This window comes from Passer domesticus, chromosome Z (assembly GCF_036417665.1).
Source record: "Passer domesticus isolate bPasDom1 chromosome Z, bPasDom1.hap1, whole genome shotgun sequence".
Classification (NCBI taxonomy): domain Eukaryota; kingdom Metazoa; phylum Chordata; class Aves; order Passeriformes; family Passeridae; genus Passer; species Passer domesticus.
Genome location: NC_087512.1, coordinates 24252627 through 24279585, shown reverse-complemented (window position 1 = coordinate 24279585; position 26959 = coordinate 24252627). Strand labels below are relative to the sequence as shown.

The following is a 26959-nucleotide window of genomic DNA, read 5'->3' as shown; positions in this document are numbered from 1 at the left end:
CATATTGTTTAGACCCTGCTTTTACTAAGAAAGGTTGGACTACAAGGTCCTGGAGGTCTCCTTGCAGCCTGGTGCTTGTGATTCCCCATTCTCTCCAAATGGAGGATAATGAAGTATGCTAGAGTGCAAAAATATTTCTCCATTTCAAAGCCAGGTAGATTTTAATGGATGATTATTCTGTGAGAAAGTGATTTCAAACTGAATACTAATATTTGTTACATTATCTCAGTTGTGCTCCCTTTGTCAAGTGAGGTACTTCCTACCAGTCTTTTTTGGATACAGGATGGGACATGGGAAAAAAAAGTAAGCTCTACTTTCTCTCAGTATTCCTTATTTTGTTTACTGGCTTCCAGTACTTTTATGCCTTGACTTTTTTTCATCCTTCACCTTCAGTGGTAGGAAGATAACATGTAAGACATATGGAGAAGAGCAAGTAAGCATGGGAGATTTTAGATTGCCTATGTCACCACCTCAGTATCTAACATGAGAAATCAGTTTTGTTAGGGATTTTCCCTTTATGTTTATCAGATTTCAAAATCTGTCTTATTTTTGATTGTTAAAAAAATATATTTGGGGAATGGTGTAAATGTCATATTAAATGTCCTTGGCTGATCTTCAGTGGTTTTGTCTCCAGCTCTAATAGTCACCATGGAGATTGCGTTGTATCTTTTGTCATGTTTCTGAAGATCAGCAATTAGTAGCAGAATTCAGTTAGTATTTCTGCTTCATCATTTAATGAAATTCTGTTAAAGAAAGCTTTTAATCTCTTCATGCTTCTATGTTCTGAACTTTTTGAAGCACTCTTTGTATATAGATAAGCCTATACACCCATATATGCCTGTATACCCATATAACCTGTCTTGGTGTGAAAAGTCAGGTGTCTACTAAGGAAGACAGGAGCCTCCCCTAAAATGGAAAATGTAAAACCCCTCCCTCCAAATTATTATTATTTTGAAATTAAGGGGCTCTCAGACAAAGATATGGGAGTAGGAATAACAGTTCTTTATTGGGGAAGAAAATAAAAATAAATAAAATTAAAAATTGCAGTAGTACAAAACGGCACTGACAGAGTCAGAATATGACCTGGCACCCTGTGGGTCAGGGTGTTGGTAGCACTCCCATTAAATGGTGGCTGCAGTCCTCCTGCAGTGACAGGTGTGGTTCTGTTGGAGCAGCAATCCTGTGGAAGGGTGGAGTTTTCCTCTGAAGGTCCTGTGGTGGTGTAGATGGGCCTCTGGGATTCCAGTGGAAAAGACAGCTGCTCCTCTGGGAATCCAGTGGGAAAAGGCTGTTCTAGTGTTCCAAATCTCAGATTGTATCCAGGTAGGAATGCTTGGCTCCTCCCCCTGGCTGAAGCATCTCACAGTGGGATGATGTAATTTTATCAGTCATGCAGTGACACTCAATAGCCCATGAACAGAAGATGTCTCTCTGGAGGGAGGATTGGTTGTGGAAGAGATAAAGAAAACTTCCCAATTAACAGAAGATAACTGCCCCACCTCTAACAGATGGTGATAGAGTACACCCTCCCAGCTACATCTTCCAACATAAGACAATAGCTATACATAATAATGCGTATAGCAACCAATTTCACATTGTATTAGAAAACTGGAATAAAATCATTAGTGAAGTTGTATTTCCTCTTGTTGTTTCAAGAGATATATTTCAATGGACTTTTTTTTTGTCCAGTAAATTCCTGGGTAGTTCCTTATCCTTCCATCTTGTATGTAAACACAGCAGAAAACCACAGAAGTCTGTAAGAAATCAAACTGATCATCCACTCCTGACTTCTGGAAGTTTTAACCTGTCCCAAATAAATAAACTTCACCTGTATGAGGAAATCAATTCATGAGAGAACATATTTTGAACATCTGTCTCAGTCAGGTGTTGGAAACAGGTTTAGTTAGATGAATTTTTTAAACTGTGTTCAGATTGCTTTTTAACTGACTGTTGCTGAAACCTTAGGCTGCAAACTACAAGCTTTCACTTTAGGAAGTTGAACTATTCTTTAACTGTGGCTTAATTTTGTGAAGGGAGCCTCTAAGACAAGTGCAAGCTAAATGATTAAGAAGCTGCAACTGTCAACTGAAACTGCAGTCTGTCCAGACAAAAACAGCTACACATAAAGAATTCCATAAAGAACTAGTAGGTCCCACATCAAAAATCATATGGGACCAAAAGGCATATGTAGGGTGCATAAAGAACATGTGGAGAATGAGTTCGTAGGTTGTGAAGGTCTAGAAGCCCAGGGACTGCTTCTCGTTCTAGGTTTCTCTCAAGACACAGCCAGCTTAAGCTTTCAGGTAGTGGAAGGTTCTAGAAGGTCTTCCCAGAGCCTTTTCTTCTCAAGGCTGAACAAACCCAACTTTCAGCGTGTCCTCACAGGAGAAGTGCCCCATTCCTCTGACCTGCTTGGTGTCCTTCCTCTGAACTCACTATGTCCATGGTCTTCTTAGACTGGGGGGTCCCAGAGCTGGATGCAGTAATACAGTTGGGGTGTCACGAGAGGAGAGAGGAGAGACAGAATTGCTTCCCCTGAAATGGGCTGCTTCTGCTTAAGCTTCTTTGGATGCTGCCCAGGTTGTGAGCACAATACTAGAGCTTGAGAGTATACTGATACAACTTCAGTACTACTCACTTCTAGGAAAATCCCAGACTGTGCAGCTATGTTGTGCAGGATTTTTTGTTGAGCATTATTTTAGGAGCTAAATGATTTTCCAAGGCATTTGAATATTTCTGTTTGTTTCATAAGTAGCTGTAGTATTCTTTTTGCTTTTCAGCTTTGATTAGGGTTATAAAAATAAGTACTTTAGTTTGGCAGGAAGACTTAGAGCAAACTGTGTTTAAAAAGCATGATGGTAATTTTTTTAAGAGTAGTCTTTTAAGAGTTCAAGAGCAAGCAATTTCAAAGTATTGTAATTCAAGGAAGTGAGTCAGAAGGCCAACTTGGCTGAGCAGGGATCTTTTTCTAGAACTTAAATAAAAATGGGAGGTGTTTGGACATTGAAAACAAAGACAGATGATACAGGAGGGTCTGCAGAGAAGCTGTTTACCACTGCAGGGAGGAGATTTGTGTGGTTAAAGCTTGATGAACATCCAAGCTGGACAGCACTGTGGTGGAGGACAAATAGCCTTTTAAAAAGATCAGCAGCAAAAGGATGTTCAGCGATAATACTGATCTATTATTTGATGAGGTCAGTCACCTCACAATTAGGGGTGTAGACAGAGCGAGATATTTAATGCCTTTTTTTACCTCTATCTATAACACCAGTGATGGGCCCAGGGACCCTTGTAGTCTTGTGACTTGAAGTCTTTGTAAACTCTGAAGTTGTTCAAGATTTACGGCTCCAGCTGAATGCACATAAGTCAATGGGGCCTGGTGCAACTCATCTCCGTATACAGAAAGAGCTAGCTGATCAATATTGTGGGTCCTGTCCATGTTATTTTTCAATGGTCATGGGAGTCTGGAAAGATACTAGTTGACTGGAAGCTGGCAAATGTTGTCCCAGTGTTCAGTAAGACTTAAGAGGGAAGACTTTGGTAATTACAGGCCAATAAGTTTCAGTCCAGTGCCTGGTAAAATTATGGAGAAGGTTATTCTGTGAGCAAGAGACAAATGCTTGAGAGACCATACAGTCATTAGTCAGAGCCAGAATTGGTCCCTGAGGGGAAAGTCTTGCTTAGCCAACTTAAGCTGGGAGTTGGACTCCATGATCCTTACAGGTCCTTTTCAACTTGAAATGCTCTATGATCATGACGCTTTCTTCACTAGATTCTTCATCTGTTGTAGATAATTTATAGCACCTGTGCCTATTGTGCATTGCTGTGATCTTTGAATAGTAACCTGGGAAAAAACATTAAAGCCATACTGAACTTCTAGCATGTAAGATTGTTTTGATCACTACGACTTTGTTTCCCTGTGCCACATTATGAAGCTAAGTATCAGTACACGGTAGTGTCAAAAACATGTATTTTTTCTGTGCTTAATGAAAGAAATACTACTGTATTTCAGCAACAGTCTGTATCCTCTGAATATAATGGCTGAAATGCAACTTTTGCTGAAATGCATCTTTTGCTGGGATTATATTCATAATACTTGTATTAACCTAGCAGAAATTGTGGAGTGATACCTAGCAAAAATTGTTGAAGTAGTAATGCAGTAGATTATGGATCTTGAATTTGAAAGTTTCATATGTTATATTACTTCTCTAATTAGTTGGGTGATATAAGCTTTTGTTAAGTAGAAGGCTCTGGAAGACATTATTAATAAATTACATTGTGTTTCAGAGTATGAATAGATGACTCTTAAATGCCGCAATCCTCTGAAACAGTTACTGGCTGTATTAATATTCATGTCTGAACAAAATTAAAATTCCATTTACTTTTACTGAATTCCTAAAGTTCTTTGTGTGTTAATTGAAAGTAATGCTAGATAACCTGCACCATAGAACCCAGCTGATGTCTTTTTCCTAAAGATTAGAAATACTGAAAGCAGCATATCAAGTTTTCAGTTTATTTCAGTAGCAGTTCCTTTAAAACATCTAAATTGGTTCTTACAGATATAATGAAATTCATTAGAATAGGAAAATGTTTCTCTGTAATTGTCTTTTGTTTTCTTAGCCTCCTCCAGGAAATGTGAAAATGCCGAATGTACCCAGTACCCAGCCAGCAATAATGAAACCAACAGAAGAACCATCTTCCTACACACAAATAGCAAAGGTTTGTCTGCAACTTTTAGACATTAGGTTCCTTTTAATAATAATTATTTAAATATGTTTCTGGAATAATGTATTTTGTAAATAAGTATTGCTTTCCAAATGAAAATTAATACTGCCTTTAAGTAATTGGTAATACATGAATTTGTGCTATATTGAGTCAGTCTTCATAAATGGAGACGCTCAGTTATAGTGAAAAGACTTGGAATATTTATGCCATGTTCATACTTTTTGTCAATATCTGATTATATTTGTTTTGTTCAGGAGCATGCCTTGGCCCAGGCAGAACTGCTAAAGCGTCAGGAAGAGCTGGAACGAAAAGCAGCTGAACTAGATCGCAGAGAAAGGGAAATGCAGAGTCTCAATCAGCAAGGGGGTATGCATGAAAAATATACTTTAAATTTCAGAAATGTCACTTTTCATTAGAAACTTTTAATTTTACAGTGACATTGTGAAGCAGATTGAAGAGGCATTACATTTTTGTAATGTCTTCAGTAAAAGGAAGTTTATCTCCCCTGAGAAGATTAATACAGTGAATAAACTATGCTGTCCTTTCAGATTTTCAGTGAAAAAAATTTAAATGTGGCCTCTGTAGCATGTTGTTCTCTTCTATCTATTATTCTATTTTTATTCTAGATTAGTATCTGAGTAACACTACTGAATAAAAATGGAGCATTTTGAGATGAAGTAAAACCAAATTCTTGAAGTAACATCTCTGATTCCTTATTTGTCTATTTAAATCTGTATGAGAACTCTTCTGGTTTGAAACATTTAATTTCTTTTGCTGTGTTACAAACATAATATTCTACACAAATAGCAGAAATATCTATTCTATTATTAAATTTTTATTAGATTTTTTGTATGCCACAAACTCTGTGCTGTGCAAAATCAACTGTTTTTTACAGCAATTTCACACATGTGAGAAGATTTACATCCTCTTAACTGAAGATGCTTTGCTAGAAGTACATCTGAACATTCCTTTTCAAAAGGAAGAACTTCAGACTGAAGTTCCCAAAGAATCCCAAAACACAACAAAGCAAATCCTTGTGTGTAAGGTTAACTTTATCTGGTCATTTCACTTTTATCTACAGTTCTGTTTTATTTTTACACATGCTGATCTTTTTTTGAATGTGCAGTGTTACAATTCCAAATTGCTTAATTCCTTAGTAATTCAGGTTGTCAGGAGATTTTGTAGAATAGAATAAAATATTTTCAGTTGGAAGAGACATACAATGAATCACAGAATAGTGACTGGAATAGAGTTGAAAGGGGACTCTGGAGGTCACCTCTTCCAAGGCAGGGTCACCTGGAGCAGGTGATAGAGGAACAGGAATGCATCCAGGTGGGTTTTGACGGTCTCTAGAGAGGGCTCCAGAGAGGACTCCACAAAGCCTGTTCCAGCACTCTCAATGTAAAGAAATTCTTCCTCATGTTCAGTGAAACTTCTTGTGTTTTAGTTTATTGCCATTGCTTTTTGTCCAGTATCTGGACACCACTGAAAAGTCTGGCCCCATGCTCTCGGCACCCACCTTTCAGATATTCATATGTTGATGAGATCCCCTCTCAGTCTTCTCTTCTCTAGACTAAAGAGGCCCAGCTCTCTCAGTCTCTCCTCATAAGAGAGATGCTCCAGACCCCTCATCATCTTTGTGCCCCTTTGCTGGACGCTCTCCAGGAGCTCCTTGTCTCTCTGGTTCTGAGGAGCCCAGAACTGAACACAGCACTCCAGATGTGGCCTCAGCAGGGCCCAGAAGAGGGGGAGGATCAGCTCCCTTTACCTGCTGGCCACGCTCTTCCCAGTGCAGCCCAGGATCCCACTGGGCCTCCTGGCCACAGGGCTCACTGCTGGCTCATTGTCACCTTGTGATCCACCAAGACTCCCAGGTCCTTCTCCGCAGAGCTGCTCCTTAGTGGGGCAGCCCCAGGCTGTGCTGGTACTTGGGGTTATTCCTCCCCAGCTGCAGGACCCTGCACTCGCCCTTGTTGAGCCTCATTAGGGTCTCTGTCCAACTCTCCATCCCACCAAGGTCCAGCCCAAAGGCAGCAGAGCCTTCAGGTGTATCAGCTACTCCCCAGTTTGGATCTTCAGTCAGCCTGCTGAGGGTACCTTGGATCCCTTCATCCAGGCCAATAATAACCAAGTTGAGTGAGCCTGGACCCCCCATACTGATTCCTGAGGAACACCACTGACTACAGGCCTCCGGCTGGATTCTGCTGCCCTGATCCTGACCCTCTGAGCTCTGCCATTCAGCCAGTCCTTGGTCCACCCCACTGTCTATTCACCTAAACCACGTTTCCTGTGCTTACCTATGAGGATGTTATGGGAGACGGTGCCCAAAGCCTTGCTGAAGTGGATGCAGACAACAACCACTGCTCTCCCCTGACCTACCCATCCTGCCCTGCCATCACAGGAGGCTGTCAGATTGACTACTCCTGATGACCTTCTTTTCTTCTGCATGCTTGGTGCTGACCTCCAGAGTGTTCTTTTCTATCACCTTTCCAGGGATGGAGGTGAGGCTGACTGGCCGGTAATTTCCTGGATCCCCCTCCTTCTTGCCAGTTTTGAAGACGGGAGTAACACTGGCTTTCCTTCAGTCAACAGGTCCTGTTCCTGTTTCCTATGATTTTCCAAAGATGGTAGAGAGTGGCTTGGCTACAGCATCTGCCAGCTCCCTCAGCACCTGTGGGTGCATCTCATCAGGGCCTCTGGATTTATGTGTGTTATAAGTCTGCACAGTTGATCTCCAGCCAAACTCTTTATGACTAGAAAAAGCCGCCTTTCTTCCAGCCTTCCTGTCTTTGCCCCAAGGTCTGAGATTTCCTGAGGGCTGGCCTCAGTAGCTAACACTGAAGGAAAGAAGGCATTCAGTAATTCTGCCTTCTCTCGGTCTTCCTTCACTAGGACACCTATCTGATTCAGCAGTGACCCCGCATTTTCCCTAGTTTTCTTTTTGCTACTAATGTGCTTGTAGAAGCCCGGCTTATTCTTGATATCATTTGACAGACTAAATTGCAAGTGGGCCTAGGTCTTTCTTGTCACATCTGTGCATACTCAGATGATGTTCCTATAGTCCTTCCATATGACCTGCTCCTTTTACCACATCCCATAAATTTCTTTCTTGAGTTTGAAATTTACCACAAGTTCTGTGCTTATCCATGCAAGTGTCTTGCCCCCTCTTCCTGATTTCTTGGTCATGGGAATGTGCTGGACTTGAGGAAGTGATGGTTGAATATTGACCAGTTTTCTTGGATCCCCTTCTCTAGAGCCCTAACCCTGAGATTCTGCTTAGCAGGTCTTTGAAGAGGGTGAAGTTAGCTCTCTGGAAGTTGAGGGTTCTAGACCTGGTTGCTGCTTTACCTCCACTACACAGCATCTTGAGTTCCACCATCTGATGGTTGCTATAGCCAAGGCTGGCTTCAGCCTTCACATCCTCAACCTGTTCCTCCTGGTTTGATTGTTGTCTTGGCTTAGAGACAAATTTTAGGAGAAAATGCTCTGGAATGAGTATTTCCTCTAAAGAGAAGGGCTTCAGTAATCCATTTTTGCCAATGAGAAATGAACACCAGCGGATGAAAGTGAAAAAAAACCCTGCTTATCAAAAAGAATGGTGCCCACAAGGCATGGAAAATAGTAAAGATTGATAAATGGTAGATATTTAAATTTTAGAACCTTACCCCCCACCTGGAGGTGTGGCTTGGAAAGAAAAAAATGGCAGCTGGCCCTTTGTATCAAGGAAGGGGAAAAAGGAGTTTGCACCACAACTCAGGCAAAACAGATGGAAACCCGTTGAACTTCTTGCATTAGTGTCCTCCTTGCACCAGATGAAACTAGTGGCTTTTGGTGTCTTTTCTCTTATTGGCTCAGCCTTTTTTCCTGAGGTTTTGGGGTCAGAGTAGCTCCCTGCTGGTCCACCATCTCAGTTGGGTTCAGTTGGGGTCAATTTGGATCTCCAACCAAAAATGCAGCAGAAACAATTCAAGAAAAAAACCAAAATGCAGCTGAAAGGATTCTTGCTGCAGCCTCCAGGCCAGTGGAAAGGAAGAAAAAAAAACCCCGTGCTTAAGCTAACAAAAACTAATTTAGTGAAAGCAAGAATGTGGTGTTCTGGCCTGCACCACAGCTGCACGCTCCGGAGAGAGGCTGTGAATAAAACCCTTGCAGGAGTCCAAGGCTCCCTGCCCCTCCCCCTGATTTATCTTAAAGCTGCAGCAGCCATTTCTGGGAATAAGGCAGATGACTAGGGAATAGAGTATCAATGAAAAATCACCCCAAGACAATTATCCAGCAACACATCTTTCTTCATTGGTTCTTATACCTCACGCCTCAAAAAATTATCTGCAGTGATCTTCAGGAATTTCCTGGACTATGTGTGCTGGGCCCTGTTGTCCTGCAAATACCAGCATCGTTGAAGTCCCTAGGAAAACCAGGGCCTATGATGGTGAAACTATTGCCAGCTGTCCATAGAAAGCCTCGTCAACTTCCTTGTGCTCATCAGGCGGCCTACAAGCACCCTCAACAGTGTCACCCATATTATCATCCTGTCCCTTAATTCTCACCCATAAACTTTCAACTCATTTGTCTGTTCCTGAATAGAGCTTGATACAATTCAGTTGCTTTCTTATATGAAGAGCAACTCCACCACCTTGCCTCTCTGACCTGTCCTTTCTAAAAAATACGCAGCCAGGCATGAAATTATTCCAGTCATGTGAGCTGTCCTACCATATCTCTGTAATTGTAATGAGGTGATGGTCTTGCAGCTACACATAGATTTCCAGTTCTTGTTTATTCCCCATGCTGCTGTGTGTACAGGCAATCCAGTGTCCAGATTCCCTAGCTCGAGTGTAACAAGATTCATTGTAGCCATGAATACCCTTGATGTCATTAGCCCTGTAATTCGCATCTTGAGAAGAAGTCAAGGAACATCTGTTGATGCACTGGTTGGCATGACCTCGTCTCTAGAAGGAAGCAATAGAATGATCATAGCCACTTTGGACCCTACCCCCTGAGTCCTGTAGTCTAAGGTCCATCCCACCAAATTGGCCAGCATGCTGCCAAAGATTTTCTTGCCCTTTTTTAAACAGGTGGACCTCATATGGAATAGGTGGCCTAACCGGCCACAATCATTCAAGCAAAACCCATTGTTATAAGAGCCAAAACCTTGATGGTGGCCAGGAAGCCAGATGTTGACCTGCACAATGTGGCTGCTTCTGGCTGTCCCTGTTTCTGTGACCAGGAAGATATATGAGAAGATGACTTGGGCACCACTGTTTGTCACTTGTCTTGCCAGCACAGTCTTTCTTGATCCTGCATATTTTTTGGCTTGTGTTACCATTTGTACCCATGTGAGAAAGGAATAGCGGGCCATGGTCCATGCTCTTGACAAGTCAGGCTACCCTCTTGGCAGTATTATGGATCTTAGTTTCTGGCAGGCAACATTACTCTTGTAACTCAGTTGGGCTGGTAGATGGTGTCTTAGGGACCCTAAGATATTCACCCACCACAATTACTCAGTGTTTCTTCTTAGAGTAGCAACTATGTGCTGCTGGTCCAGATATTCCTTGTTGGACTTGCTAATGGACATCTAAAGCCTTTAAAACATTGTATATGTTTTGGTGTGGATGTTGGAGGGTAGAGGTTGGACTTGAGCTCTGTATTTGTGGGTCACCAGATTTAAAGTGTCTTACACTCAGTGATGTCTATTGTAAGTATATGGTTTTGAAGCCATTTCTCTATCTCCATTTCAGTCCCTCTAACACAGCCTATTGCAATTTGTCCACCTTCTGCAGCAGTTCATCAAACTATGCACATTTCATGCAGGTACAAGCCTTTTCTCCAGCAGAAGTATCTGTGCATCCATTGCAAGCTACCACCTGTACTCATGTCTCTTTCCTTACCAGTTCCCTCAGTGGATGTGTCAGTCAGACTTCTCTGGGGCTCTCAGTAGACACACTTGTTTTGATTCTGAGACAAGTGTCCATCATTATGGCAGAGACCTAGAGCACTTAGCACTTACCTGAAGCATGGACCTACCTGTGCATTGCAGCACCCTCCCTACTCACCCTGCTGCACAAACTGCCACACTACATCTTTTTGATGCACCATGTTCTGGTCACTGGTGCTCCCTAAAGCTGATTAAATCTCCCACACTGCTCCTCGTAATACTCACTCCACTCCTCTCTGATTTGTGAGAGCTTCTGGGTCCTGATAAGGCTTTGGGCTGCTGTTCAGGAGTCCCTGAGCTCAAGAAACCTCTGGACAGCTTGATCTCGCCCCCAAAACTTACCCCCTAAACTCACCTTCAGAACTTATTTTGGTTGCTGCTGCTGCCCTCCTGACTGACAATGGCCATATAGTCCAACTGCCTATCCACTTCAGTACCAGTATGTTAAAGCATGTAAGTCATTAAGGGCATTATTCATATGCTCTGAAACACTGACAGGCTGAGGATATTGACCACTCCTCTACGAAACCCATTCTAGTGTTTGAACATTTTCTTGGTAAGGAAGTGCTTCCAGATGTCTGTTGTGAACTTACTCTGGCACAACTTTGAACTATTCCATGAATTGCATTTCTGAATCCCAGGGACATGCACACAAATTTGGATTCCTTTGAAAACACCATAGAGTGATCTTGATTGGAGAACAGTGTCTTTTGGAATTCTCTAGCTATTTGCATTCATTTGCCTTAAGATGCTGGCTGCACATCTAGGACACTGTTGTCATCTGTTGTCTTAATTTACTCTAGTGAAAGATCTTCGAGCTGGTACGTCACCTCAGCTTGATGCCTTTGGCCTTCTTGACTCAGGTTCTGTGCAGCGTTGCATTCAACCTAATAAAAGTGTGCTGCTTCCTATTTCAACTAATTCATTTGGTCACATGGTGATTAATATATCTGAAACTCTGCATTCAGAGTTTGAAATGCAATGGCAAAGCATTTCAAAGCAATCACTTTGTTGCAGCGATTGTCTCAACTGAATCTCCAGGTCTCTGCTTGATATGACTTGTGTTCAGCAGAGTGTAAATTCTAGCCTGCAATCAGATAAGCATTCAGGAAAGCCTAGTGTCTGATCCTGTGTCCTTTGCAGTGTCCTCACTTTGTCACACAACTGTATCAAAATACAGTGAGGCTGTAGGGCATATTGTTAGAAATAGGTACTTACAAACCATTTCACTCACTTTCTTTTGAGACTTCCTGCTTTTTAGGTAAGTTTGTCAGGAAACTGTATTGGAAAGTAGAGATACTTTGACACTAAAAATATCAGGATTCTGAAAATGAAGAATGCTTTTCAGTCCCCTGTCTTTGTGTTCAACAGACTATATGAGTATGGTGGAAGTATGGGAGATACTCATTTAAAAGTCGAGGAATTCTCAGAAATTGTTTTTCTGTCCATATCTGTTTTGTGAAAAATTCTCTTACTTTTTAGGAAATGTTGGATGCCTGCTCAGTCTTTTTTGTAGATAACTATTGTACTTTCCGTGACCTGGCTACACTTAATTGTATTTAATTTCTGAAGTTTACATTGAGGATTACTCTTAAAACTCTTGGGTTTTGGTAGCCCAAGTTATCAATCCATTTAAGAAACTAATATATTAAACAGTTCAAACAATTTCAAACATGTACCTCTTTCAAGTATACAGAGACAAAATCTACATTATAAACACCTTTTTTTTCCTTTATTTTCTATTTTGCAGGTAGAAAAAACAACTGGCCACCTCTCCCTGAGAATTTTCCTGTAGGTCCTTGTTTTTACCAGGATTTTTCAGTAGACATTCCTGTAGAATTCCAGAAGACAGTAAAGATTATGTACTATTTGTGGATGTGTAAGTATTTTCTTTTTAAGAAAAATAAAGTACATGTTCAAACTTGGTAATATATATCTGCTGCTTTGGTTTTTGGAACATCTATAATGAAGAATTATTTTGAATCCAGAAGCCAAATATTGAAGCAAAATTTTATGTTAACTTCAGTTTTAAAAGTATTGTATTACAAAATAAAAGCTTCCACAGAAGAAAAGGAGGATTATCCTAGGGCAGTTTGGTTCTAATGTATTGCAATTATCTGGTTTAAGTTTCTCCAGTTGTAAAATGAACTTTGATCATTTATTAACTTAGGAATAATTTTACTGGTTTTAAAATCAGCTTATATGTTAAGGAATAAATCTCACAATTAATGTTAATAGACTTTTGAGTTCAAGATCTATAATATCCATTTGCTTTAATATACATAACTTTATATAGTTTAATACAGCTTTAATCTACAGCAAAGGCTTAATATCGTTTTACACTATTTTAAGAAATAGTGTCAATTAGCTGAAGAATCAGTCCATGTTTAAATTATCATTTGTAGTCAAAGAATGCTCTACACCATCTTTGTAGGATTAATTTTGCCCTCACTGAGGGGCTGTGTTTTTACTGGAGAAATGCTGGAATAAAGAAGTGTGCAGATGCCATACTTGTTTCTTCTGCCTTGTCCATTGTGATTGATACAAGCCTAATAAATACTCTGATGAAATTGCAAGATTTAGATACTTTGATGCCTTTAATATATTTTCAGCCTTCCTAATAAAATGTGGATTTTAGATGTACTCTGAACTTTTTTTCGTAGCTTAAAATGTAGTTAGGAAATCTCCATAATTTTACACGTTACTCTAATAATCGTATTGCTGTGATTGAACCATGTAATTGAAACACATGAAATGAGCAGACAGCACTGAATCAAATCTATTCCACTTCGTCATAATCTAGAGCTTTCTATATTCGTTGCTAGATCGTTAATCTTCGGATAAGCAACTGTAGAGCGTATAACTGGTCACTCTCATCAAATTGCCAGATAATTGAGATGTATATGAAATCTGAGGTGAAATACTCAAAATTTTAGGATGGTTACCAATTCTAGCTATTTGCAGGACTGAGTTCTGAAAGTGCATATGCTTCAAATATGAGGTGAAGCTGGGTAGTTAGAGTTGGAATATTAATACTCTTCTTAATTTTTCTTTTTATGGCAACAAGAAAAGTAAAAAGCAATATTATATTCTTTCAAAATATCTAGGAGCTGTGCTTTAATACTGACATGACTGCTTATCTTCTAGGTAGACTGAGGTTTCAACCAAGTCTTCTTGCACTCTTTGTTCTTTTGCTGTAGTGCTCTCTGACTTACATGTATTACTCAAGAAGGCAGGAACAGGGCATAATAAAGGAAAAACAAGACAAAATCTTTTTTATGGTTAAAAAAAGAAGGATAAAAAAGATAGGGCATAGAACCCCATCCCTTGGGGTTGGCTGTTCAATTGGGTCTTTTTGTTCCTAGGGCTGCATCTGTGTACTTCGGCTAATTTCTCATTGACTGTTCATCCTCTGAGGAGGTACTTATTCCCATAGTAGACCTGCTTCTGCTTGCCTTTTTTTTTTCGTCTTCCAGAACTTCCTGTGTCATGTAAGGTCTAGGGGTTCTGTGAACATAATCACATTTGGACTGCATTCTCAGCACTTTATGAAGTAGGTCCTTTTCCTTTGTAGTAGCCCTGGGAACAAACTTACTAGTTTAGTTTTCTGTGTTTCCACAGTTAGTATTAATTTGATATCATCATTCTTGGTTTTTATATCTCTGAGGAAACTTCTTTACCTGTTTAAGATCCATATGCTCTTCCTTTCATGAGAAAACAACTCTGTTTGTATCCCTATTTCATTAACTCATCCCTCGTTTCTCCTTTTGTATCAGAAGTCAGAGTTTTCTAATTCTTTGATGTGTTTTATCTTTGCACATTTTTTCCTAGGGGAGAGATTTTTTTTTTTGTAAACAGACTGAGTGCTTACATGTTTTTGTGAACTATAACAATCAATTAGCAATGACTTTTCACAGTTGCTATTGAAGCTTTTCTATTCTATCTTGGCATTGTGGCCATTGGTGCTTTAAGGGCTCACACAAGAAAATGACAGTTTTCCTAGCTCATTAGCGCTGAGCATTAATGCTTGGATCTTTTTGTGCTATTACTGTGTCCAGTGTCAATTACAATGTCTGTTGAATTGTGCTAACACTCAAAAACAGGCTCAAATACATGTTTTCAAGCTACTTTCCCCACAGGCTGATAGCATATGCCAAATAAACACCACTCTGATTTTCAAAGAATATTTCTTATTTGAAGTTACAAATGGAAGAGATTCTGGTAGAAGGCTAATACACTGAAGTGCCAACTTTTTCTGTTCAGGAGAGTTTCATCTCACACTCTGTCTGAGGATATGCTAGATGGTGTGTGTGTGTATATATATATATCAGTCTGTATAGATGTTTGTTCTGCCTGTCCCTGAGAACCTCCAATGATAGACACTTCACAAACTCCCTCCAAGCCTGTTCTAATGCATTCCTGTCTTTTAGAATTAGAAGATGTTTCTTGGTATATTAATTTAATTCTCCCCTCCTGTGTTTGATCTTTCATGTTCTATCCACTGTTGCTATGGAAAATACATTTATCCCCATTAGTCATCTCCTTTTGCCTTACTTAGCATATTTCACTCAGCCTTTCCTTGTGGGTGATGTTTTCACAAGGTTTGACTGGTTGCTGTCATACAAATTCAGTGTTAGTCCACTCCATATTATTATGTGGTTTTTTAGTGTGTAGGATCAGGAAATTTTTTAAATGTACCTTCACGTTTTAGATAGCACATGTTTATGTGCTGATCCAAGACTGTTTAATACTTATGTTGTCTGTTTTAGAATCTGTTTTTTCCCTATGCAAGATCTTCCTCTTTTTTGTAAGCCATGCTAGCATACCTCTCCCAAGTGAGCAGAACAGACTAGGAACAAAAGCCTGAACAACATCTGAAGCTACTTGGTGCTCCAAGCTTATGTGTGATCAAACTTCACTAGCCAAGTCCTCACTTATGAGTTTCCTTGTGGCTTCAAAACTCTCCATTCTATAGGCATCCCATGTGCCTTTAGGCAGTTCCAGTCCAGGGTGACAGTCATGTCTCCTAATGTGGGCTTAGGTTTCTTGAAACTATAATCAATGAAATATTACTGAAATTAAATCTAGTACAAAAATTTGTTTTCATAAGGACTCAAATTGCAAAATCATCTCAATAATGTACATGCCAAATATCTTCAGTACAACTTGCGATCTTTATCCACAACTCACTTTCAGACATTTATGGATGATAAAGTGTAGTTAATTAAGACAAGGAATATATCTAAAGGAGAATTTTTCTGTTCAGGGAAGTTTATACAAAAACAAAAAAGTAAAGTATTAATATTTATTAAATTAATGTATTTTCCCATTCTTTACTCTTATTCTGGCATGAACACCTTCTTTTTCAACCTGAGCTGCTTCTACACACAAATGAGACGGCTTTCTTCAATCACAGAGTACTATATTGTTATAGCTGTGAAGCTGTCATACAGAAATTCTATGTTGCAGACTTCTGATGAAGCCCTAGGTGATTTCAGCCTCCAGGTGGTCATTATTTTCTAATAGCTTGATTTATGGTTTAATTTGCTGAGACAAGTAGGTGGAAGGTGCTTTATAACTGTTGCCCTGAACCCACAAACACATCTATTCATATAAGAGCTTGAGCTTGCCTACATCCCTTAGTGAAGGTATTGGCTCAAAGAATTCTCTGTATCTTGCACCAAGCAGGCAGAGCGAAGGGCAAGCACCGTAAAGTGAGATTTGTCAGTCAAGTCTGTTGTCTTCCTCTATACCTTGCTAATACCTTCTTTGCACAGCTGACACTCTCTGTTGCAATAGTGAAGCAGACCCCTGTGTTTTAGTATCAGTAGTGGGTGTGATGCTTCACCCTTTTCTGCACTGATGGTACTCTTTTAAAACTTGTCCTGTTACCATAATTGCAGTTATTAAAAGAAAGTAATTTGGGAAAGTTCAGTCTCCACCAGAATTTGAATGTTTCTAGTAACATAGGGGTCTCCATGTGTTCCAGTATTTAATAGAAAAAGAGAGAATACCCTTTTCTTGTACTTATCAAAGGAAGGCAGGAACTGGGATTTTTTTGTATAGTTTCTTTTGCTTTGTGAGGCATAACACATGAATTCAGAAAGGAGTTGTTTTGCCTACCCCTTGGGGCAGTGCTAAGATATGTAGGTGCAATAATTGCCTTTTATTTTAATGAATAAGTGTTTTGATTCTGGCAACTGTTACAGGAAAATATGATTTATCTGAGGAAATGTTTTCAGTTTCATCAGTCTTCCATGCAATGATCTGTGCATCTTGCTTTTAAGAGCTTTTTCCCACTGTTTTGATTTGTAGCTCAAGTCTTAATTAAGACAACAACAAAGAGTTTGAGGATTCTCTTTTTCAGAATCCTTAGTATCTTGCCTATTCTGTTAACTTTGCTATCCAGGAGAATGACTAAAGTGTTGGTCTGAACTTAAATAAAAGAAAAATCATTGCTGTCAGGAGCAGTTTGTGCAGTTATAAATACCCTGCTTTATCCTGATCCACAAGGAAAGAAATTGTTCTCTGAGGCAGCAAAATCCTTCCTGAATCACTGATTATTGCTGAACAAAGAGAAAAATTCATGTCCATCTTTGAAGTCTAGCAGAACTAACTTCTTTGCCAGATAGCATGAATATAGTAGTTGTAATGTTTCTTAATATTGCCTTATTCTGTTCTAAGAAGTAAACTTAATTAAAATAAAATGTGAAATCATAATGCAAACACATTTTCTTTAGTAGAAATTGAATAGTTACTGTGTAACAAGGTTTGCCAATGAGAAAATTATAGTATTGAGCTAACAATAGACCCCCGGAAAGGCAGATGTTCTTAGGAAGACCAGTGTTCTAAGAAATATTTCAATATACAAAATGCATTAAAACATCTAGAACAGCTTCTTGCAGACTTGTTTTACTGAAGAACATTCTTAGTAAGTGAAGTTTTTGTTGTGTTATATGGAAGACAAAGAGCTTTCTGTTAAAAGACTATTTGGGAAATTTTTGTTTTCAGATTTGAATGTGTACAGTGTCTATTTTGTGATGCACTTTGTAATTTTTAAGCTTTCTCTCAAAAAATATTCAATGGTCTCATAAATATTTGTATTCAGTTATTACTGTAGAAAAAGAAAAGAAATTAGTTCAGCTTTAGAAACCTCTTTTTTCTTAATTTAATGTTTGAAAGTGTTTTATTTTTATGACAAGATATTTTCCATTGCCAGATAGCTGGTGGTACTTGAATTTTCATGTTGAGTGCTCTCACTTGTGAATACAGGGTTTACCTAAGATTTAGAAAGAAAAAAAAAAAAAAAATTATTACAGAAGGTCTTGAGATGGTATTGGTATTGTCAGCATGCTGATGTTTTGTTTAAAATGCTGTTTTCTTTAAATGTTTAAAGTGTTTAAAATTTCAGGTATAACTTTAGCAGTGGTAAAAAATTATTGTTTAAATATAACTTAATTAACACTATTTTGCTTTTGCTTCTACAGTCCATACAGTGACACTGTTTCTTAATATCTTTGGATGTTTGGCCTGGTTTTACGTCGATGCTACACGAGGGGTTGATTTTGGATTGAGTATTCTCTGGTTCTTACTTTTCACCCCTTGTTCTTTTGTCTGCTGGTACAGACCACTTTATGGAGCTTTCAGGTAACAACTTCAGCTTGACTTAGGATATTTAAAAACTTGTCAAAATGCGTTAACATTCCAGAATTTGCTTGATTATCATGATGATAATCCTTTAAAGTGCTTTCATTAGAAACAAAGAATATGTTTGCCATTAATTCAGTTGTTGAATTTGAAATACAGATGCCAGTAGTTGGTAATATAATGGAATTCCTTTAAAATAATTACTGTTTTTACTACAGACAAAATATTTGTCAGAAGTCCTTAACTTTGTGGAAGTTAATAAGGGCTGGTAACAGTTGCAGAGAACATTCTCTCTCATTACATCTGTCTTTCTACACACCAAGAATTTGAGCAGATTAGTAGTTAATAGTGTCTTAATTTTTTTGCTTCCTGAAAGAACTTCATAAATAGCTACTCTTAAAAGCTTTTATTTTTAAGTGATAGACACCTAGAGTATCTGTAATTGAAACAGCCAGAGATTCTTAAGAATTAGTAGAGCAGGTATATCTTAAACAACTAGTATTTTTCCTAGTCTTAGCAATCTTCGCAAACTTCAGAAGCATAAGGTATGTGATTAAGAATGGAATTGTGTTTGCATGCAGAGTTAAACTTCTTCTTAGTGAAGATCAGCATGTAGAGATTTCAGGTCCTGTACTCCTGAAGTTTTAGGTTGTTTTTTTTTACATTGAAGTGATTCAGAATGTTCTCCGTTAAAATACCCTTATTCTTGTGTTAAAACATTGATGGCCAGAAGTTGCAATTAACTGTAACACTTAGACTACAAGAAGTGTTTCTTTTTGCTAACCAAGGAGGTATTGCTATACCCACAAATCTTCCATGAATTATATAGTTTAACTTGTATTTCTTGTCTAGTAAATCCATAGAATTTCTTAGAGAAAATTGCTTGGTTGAGGAAGGAGAACTCTACTTGCATGTTCAACTTTAGGTCAGTTGCTCATCTGAAAATGAAGTAGTTATTAAACTGAACTGGTTGTATAGAAATTACAAACTCCCTTCTTCAGGAAGAGCTGTTAAGGACAAAAATCTGTTTTATACTTAAGTAAATGATTTCTAGTTTCTTAAGAAGTCTAGTAGGAAGCATATCATATGGTCAGTAGTTTTGACAGTAGTATATTGAGTCTTCATTGAAATTTTGGTTGTACATTTATATTTAGCTGGGGTTTTTTTGGGTTTTTTTTTTTCAGTCTTTGTAAGGCTGGCATTTTGGTAATTTAACCAGGAAATGTATTTTGTACATTTTACGTTGAAATAACAGCTGCTTCAGTATTCTGGTGTGCCATGTGTTTCAGTAATTCCATATGAGATCTTATTTCCTTTCAGAAGTTAAATATTCTCTTCCCATCTTGCCATCGCTGTGAACTTCACTCTGAAAGTGGAGCAGAATACAAACTTAAATGGTTAGTTGAAGGGCCCTGCTGTCGGCTGAACAGAACTATTCTCACCTTTCTTAGAGATGCAGGTGGCAAAATCACTATATTAAAGAAGAAGGAGCAGCTCTTGTAAATAAACACTCTAAAAACCACAGAATTGCTGATACTTCAGGTCACTTAATACATGAAAGTACTTTTCATCTAATTAATGCTATAAAAAGTTAGATTGTTGCTACAGAATGTGAATAAAAATAATGAATTTTCTGGCTGCTTTAATCTTTCTTTCCCACCTCTTTCAGGAGTGACAGTTCTTTCAGGTTCTTTGTGTTCTTCTTTGTATATATCTGTCAGTTTGCTGTACATGTACTTCAAGCTGCAGGATTTCAAAGATGGGGAAACTGGTGAGTACTCTGTTTGCCATAGTGTTGTACTGTGTGGAAGACAAACTCTTACTTGAAGTAACAAACATCTGCATTACAGTCTATGTTTTCAAATGAATAAACTTGTATTCACTAGAATGTTACATTTAACTCTCAAAAGAAATCATATGTGGAGTTCTCTTGACTAGGAGAAGTGGGTGAAATGTATCCAAAGAATGTGAGGTACTTCTGTTACTAGGCAGGTCAAAATTTTATCCTTCAGTTTAAACCACCTTGAACTTACTCTTCCATACACTAACCTCCTCTATTTTGGTGTTGTAAGGAGTTATTACTCATTCTGTATTTAAGGTAAAGGAAAGCAAAAATTTAGGCATCAATAATACATTGTTTGCATATTTCTTGTATTATTAAGTATTTCTAGTTATATTTATATACTTGCTACTTATTGAGAAATTTATGGCTAAAATTTGTAGAACGATTTAACAAGGCATTTGGGTGAATAAAGCGGTATATCTTGGATATTATTTGAAAAGTACATTTGTTTGATTCATATCCATATTCTGCAGCTAGTTTGTCTTTCTTTTAAATGTTTGCAAATATATAAGCTTTTACATGAAGCTTGTAGGTATGTTATCTTTTATTTGAGTCTTTGAGGTCTAATATTTAGATTTTACAAGGAGAAACTATGGGGAATCAGTCACTGTCCTTGAAATAAAGGAATTAACTAAAAGCAAGGTTGTAGTAGCTAGCAGGTAACATGAAGAGTCATGAGTGGCAGTGCTGTAGCTGGGAAATGACACTTCTCTCTATCAGTGCTTTTTGCTGCAAACCTCAAAATATATGTAAGGCAGACAAAACATTGCTTTAGAATTTTTGTGTAAGGAAGGAACCTGTTTTTTTTCCCTTTGGAATCTTCTATTGCTTATTCATCCAAGTCTGGGAAGTGTGCTTTTAAGCATACTTAGGGAAGGAGTTTGAAAGTAGCCAGATTATCAGAAAATCCTAATTACAGTTCAGATTTTGTGGTTTTGTGGTAGATTACAGTGGGATACAGCGAATATCAAAGCAGTGTGAAGCAGGTAGGGGAAAGTTTTAAGGTTTGGATTTATATCATTTTTTGCTGTTTTTTTGGGGTTTTTTAATAACATGGAAAAATCTTATTCATCTTAATACATGGGTTTTGTTCATAAGGCAACCTGCTTTTTTAGTTTTCAGGTCTGAAACTGTTGGTGTCTGTTGGTGTTTCAGTTTTGAACAATGGGGAAATACTTGAAGTAGCAGTTTTTTTCTACTAGTTCATCTGATGCTTTCTACTTAAAAAAATTATATTGACCTCAGTTGAGAAAACATCACTGTGTGGATGCAATTAAATGAGTCTTCACAGAGAAGCTGTGTATGTATGGTATTGTGTTCTGTATTTACAGAAGTTAGAAACTATCTTTTTAGGGATATTTTCTCATCTATGAATTCATCTCGTCTCGAATCAATCTGAAATAACAGTATAACAGACAGATCTCAAGAAGCTAAGAAACAGCTCTCTAATTTTTCCATTATTTTGTCAAGGAGAATAATATTTACAAGAAATTTTCATACAGTTTCACTGCATTTTCTGAAAAAAAAAAAAAAAAAGGAAATTAAACTTTAAAAGCATATCATAGAACCAGAATATGCTTATGTAAAATTCCCATGATTTTTCTTAAAAAATACTCAAAATTATTCAGAACCAGGAGGTGATGAAATTTTCTTTGGTGAGGCTGTCTTTGATTAAATGATTCATATGCTGTACTAGTAAAATTTGTTATTTCTCCTTCCTTCAGTGGGTGGATTTCATCTCTTACTGGACTTAATAAGAGTATTCCTGTTGGCATTATGATGATAATCATAGCTGCACTTTTCACAGCATCTGCTGTTATCTCACTAGTTATGTTTAAAAAGGTAAGTTACATATTGTTCCCCTCTTTTGTTTCCTATGTTTGATTTGGATCTTGCTTTCTCTCTTAGGAGAGGTACTCTTTCGCAAAGTAGTGGGGATTAAATTACATTCTTCAAGGTGAGCCTTGCCTATTAACATTAGTACAGTTTTGCTTATACTGTTGTGGAGTTACAAAATGGTGTTTATACAATGCAGGTATATTCTGCAGATGGGGAATGATAGCTCTGAATTAGAGAAGCTGAGAGGTAACCCCACCACAAAGGAGTAGGTGAAAGCACTGGACACTGTGACTAGCTGTACATGCCATGTTGTCCATCGCAGAGAAGTGTGACTAAAATGATTGCTAAATTACAGCTCTTACCAAAATAATTCCCATTAAAATCAATAGAAGAGAGAGATGCTCAGCACCTCAGAATAGGATTTTTATTTCTCTGTCTCTGTTTTTTAATATTTTACTGCCAGCTAATGATGCAGGAGCATGAAAACTCAGGGAAATAAACTCTTTCTCTATGGTTACTTCCAGTGAATTTCCACCCAGAAGATCTAGCTAGAGATACAGATACACCAAATATACATCACACATTTTAGTGAACATGATGAGACCCTTCTGAACTTGCAGATAATTACAGTTATCCCCCACAGTCAAATTGTGTGTGCAACAGGACAATGAAAAATTCAGACATTTGTGGGAAAAACTCCCATGTTCTCATCTCTGGATTCACTCAAACACATGAACAAATCACATTTCCCCACCTCACAGCTCCATTTTGCATTGAGACTTTGCTGTTGGTCTGCTCAGAAGTGGGAAGCGCGGCACCATTTTCTCAGTGCTTTTCCCTCCGCAGGTGCACGGGCTGTACCGCACGACTGGCGCGAGCTTTGAGAAGGCGCAGCAGGAGTTTGCCACGGGAGTGATGTCCAACAAAACTGTACAAACTGCTGCAGCCAATGCCGCCTCGACAGCAGCCACCAGTGCAGCTCAGAACGCCTTCAAGGGTAACCGGATGTAGAGAAACAAAGTCACCCCGGTTCTCTTCAACTGTTCTTTATTTTCCAGTCACTTACTGTATTCCCTAAATGCCTAGATCAAAATTCACGCAGCATGTCTGTTTCTTCTGCAGCTGTGCATGGGTTAAATGGGAAATGGTTTATTTTATTAGAAATTTATTTATTTTAAAAAGAAAACCATTTTTCCCCTTCTTTAACATGCTGAATTCTGCAATGTAAAGCTTTATATAGTTTATGGAGGACAAATAATTTCAACAATTGGCCTGAGAATGAACTCTGGTATACAATGATCAAATCAATGTAGTAAGAATATGGAAGTTTTTTTTAGCAATTCACTCCAGTATTTTTTTTTAAGTTCAGGAAAACAGTTTGGATTAATTATTTTTCTTTGCAAGAACTGATTTCCCTATTTCTACCATAAGAAGTGACTGAGATATATTGTTAGGTTTGACTACTGTTTTTGCACTTTCAGCAGCTGCTGGGGGTCAAATACAAGTCAGGCAGAGAGTATAAATTCTTTTCTTGTTTGGTTTTGTTTTCTTTTTATTAGGTAAGTCTTTTGATATAAACCTGTAAGTTTGCATGAATACTGTTGAGTTACCTGATCTTGTTTAAGTAGTGTTTTGGTCCAGAATTTACTTGCGCCACTTTATAGCATTTGTTTGTAGGTATTTCCATGGAGTATTCTCTACCTGTGAGAAATTACTATGGGGGATAAACATTCTCTGTAATAGAATAGTTCAGTTTAAAGAAGTTAACTGGTGATTTCAATCACAGAGCTAAATGAATATATATTTGCTATTTTTAACTTTAGTATTCACGTATCCTCTGTCCCTCTTCCATGTGCAGTGGTATTTTTGTTTTATTTGGGATTTTTTTGGTTAGTTTTTGTTTGGGTTTTTTTTCAAGTATAGATTTATGTTTAACAGTGGTACTAAATCTCTATCCCGGACAGTCACTCTGTTTACTGCCTGTCCAAAACACTATATATACAGTATTTAATTTTCTAACAAGAATATTATCTAAAACCAGGTTCTTGAAGCAATGGCATTTGACAGATACTTGAATGAATTTTCATATTAACTCAGAGCCATCTCTGTGATGTGATTTAAGCTATAGGAAAAAAAAAAGCTTTTAAACAATTTTGATTCGGCAAAGGGAGAGATGTTTATCTTTATTAAATTTAAATTTTAAGTAATTGAATTGGAGGCCTAAGAGGTTAGATTGATGCTGTGAAACTAACAATCCATAATGGTATATACCATCACAATATTCTAGAATATAATATCGTCAGGACTCGGTATAGTATGAGCTTCTCTGCTTTGAAGACCTTACATTTTTGGATTGCCTCATGAGACTTATATACAATACTTACATAGTTTCTCAAACTCTTCCAGAAAATGGAAAGATGTTATCCCACAACCTGTGTAAATACACACCATGGCTGAAGTTAATTCAGCTCTTAAGGTGAATCATAACACAGCATAAAGTTCTGAAGCCCCTCCACATTCTGAAAGTGGACCTAATTCAATACACTGTATTCTGTTTCAATGCACTGTATTCATAATAACAGAAGCTCATTTAAAAAAATACTCCCCTAGCTTAATCCTTGAATCAGTAATACACTGTTAGCATGAATTCTCCTATTAGTCTCCTTTCATTTACTAATTTCTTTAAACCACACTTGAATTTGAGAAAATGTCATAGTTTCACCTGTGCTGAAGTTCACATTAATGAATATATGTGCTTAAATATTCTATCTAACAAGGCTGTTAAAATGTCATAATAGTGGACATGCTAACATTGAACGTAAATTTGCGTGGAATGTTTTTAAAGCTTTCCAGATGAAAGTCACTGTTCTCTGCTGAGATTGGGGGACCATCATTCTAGAAGCTATATATCAAGATTGTTAATTTCATATTTTAAACGTAACTTGAGGGTTGTATCTAGGAACTCTGCTATGGATTACTTTACATTCCCTAAATGTACATTTAAAAGTACAGTAAAATGTACTTTTAAATGTACATTTAGGGAATTCTTTTGGTATCTCTTGGATTGGAATCCTAGGGACACAGTCTTTACAATTTAACTGAAAATTGCATAATAGCACAGATTACCGGGAAAAACCACCAAACACGTTAGGAATAAAACCTGAATTTGACAGGTCGATTTTTTTCTCAAATGTTTGAAGGTTAAGAAAACATATGTAATGTTCTGTGTATAAGAATTGTTGATTTGTAATATCATGGGTTGAATGTACAGATTTAAGCCTTCTGAGTGAAATTCAGGGTTGTGTCACATGTGAATACTTTAAACCAGAAATCTGTGATACTTTGCAGCCCGAAAGGGAGGGAAAAATTTGTTTAGCTTTGACAACAGAAGGCTGAAATTTGTTTAAAATATTTTGTACCTAACAAAAATTAAATTTTACAATCTCTTATTAATCAGAGTATGGCACCCACTTGAGTTGTCTTTTTGTAGTATTGTGACAAACAGAGTACAAGGTATGAAGTTTAAACACTGGAATGTCAGTAGTCTTTGATTTGTAGTTTAGGAGTTGTTTTTATTTATCTGAGGATGTTTGTATATTTTGTAAATTACTAACAATGTTCTGCCATCCTGGTGAATGTCATGGTTCTGTACAAATGCACTTCTTCTGTCCTTCTGTTGCATGTCTGGGTAGTTCAGAAGTTTTGTATATTTATTGTATTAACACAGTGTCATAGAATTAAAAAAGACTTTTTTCCTAGGTGTTCGCTCTGTATAGTTTTGACCAATAATGGGGATTTTTCTTCTAACAGTCAGGGTGATGTGCAGGGACGATGATCTGTGTAAAAGTCTGACTTGCTTTTTATAATTCTGTATATAGATGCTGTATTTCTGCTGAAATGGTGAAGCAAAATGTCCACTATCAATAAATGTGGTCAAAGAGGATTAGTCTACTCAACTGTTACGAAGAAAATTGTTAAAATACTTGCAACTTACCTTCTTGTGCTGTAAACTCACAAGGGTTAAAATTAAACATGCTCTGTCATGATTGAATGGAATTCTACAGGTATTAAGTGACTCTTAAAACATTATTGAAAGTAAAATGAAGTTGCTGAAAAAAGCTTTGCTTTGGTAGTATTTATTTTCCTAATTTCTCCCAGTGAATCAACATTTCTGTGTCACTGCTGTCCCGCCTTCCTTTTTTTTTTTCCTTAGTCACTAGCACAGTCTGTTGATTTTTTTCATGTAATGTCAGTTGCAGCATCTGCTGTCTAGTACTCATCTTACTACTGGGTTTCCTCTGAAGGGCTGAATGACTTCATCTAGACAACTGTGATGTAGGTAAGTTTGCAAATGCATGATGCTTATTCGTGCAATGATACAGTGAACAGCGTTCTGAGGTACAGTCAGGATTATTTTGGGAGATGGCAGACGTGTTTTTGAAGACACTTTCACATGCATGCATCAATCAGTATGAAAACTCTTCATCACTTGATCTTTGTAATTTACAGATCTAGGATGGTAAAACCTCTTCCTTCAGCAAACTGAAGGAAGAAGTTTTGCCATCCTAGATCTGTAGGAAGGAAGAGGTTTTGTACTTTGTTGTAAATGTAAGCATGGTCATGCCATAGGATCCAGTCATGTTTTATGTTTAGAATTATTAAACAGTCTTAGTGCTCTTCATGGGACGTAATTCCTCTGGTTTGCTCAGGTTACTTTCCTCAATAAGTTGTAAGCATGGAGTTGGAAAATCATGCACACATTGAGAGAAGAGTGTGGGTTAAGAGAACTGTAATTAAAAATACTCAGTGATACTTCTGGGAAGATATTTCTGCCAAGGAAAAGCCACACACCTAGAACATTCTGGTTATTAATCCGTAGTACGGCACAGTAGGTCAGATAATTAAATAGGTTTGATTCAGTAACATTAAAAGATGTGTGAATTAGTTTGTACTTTTTTCCTACAAATTAATTT

General features: G+C 37.7%; 1 protein-coding gene across 1 annotated transcript in view; it reads left to right on the top strand.

The window, feature by feature from the left end:
• The window catches only part of SCAMP1 (secretory carrier membrane protein 1), a 40986-nt gene extending 14882 nt beyond the window's left edge, over nucleotides 1-26104 (top strand). Inside the window, exons 3-9 of the mRNA XM_064402902.1 lie at nucleotides 4621-4719; nucleotides 4980-5091; nucleotides 12408-12536; nucleotides 18145-18304; nucleotides 19974-20075; nucleotides 21872-21989; nucleotides 22833-26104. Of these exons, the coding sequence (XP_064258972.1) occupies nucleotides 4621-4719; nucleotides 4980-5091; nucleotides 12408-12536; nucleotides 18145-18304; nucleotides 19974-20075; nucleotides 21872-21989; nucleotides 22833-22997 (885 nt within the window). The 3' untranslated portion in view covers nucleotides 22998-26104. The remainder of the gene's footprint in view (nucleotides 1-4620; nucleotides 4720-4979; nucleotides 5092-12407; nucleotides 12537-18144; nucleotides 18305-19973; nucleotides 20076-21871; nucleotides 21990-22832) is intronic.
• The last annotated feature ends 855 nt before the right edge of the window (nucleotides 26105-26959 follow it).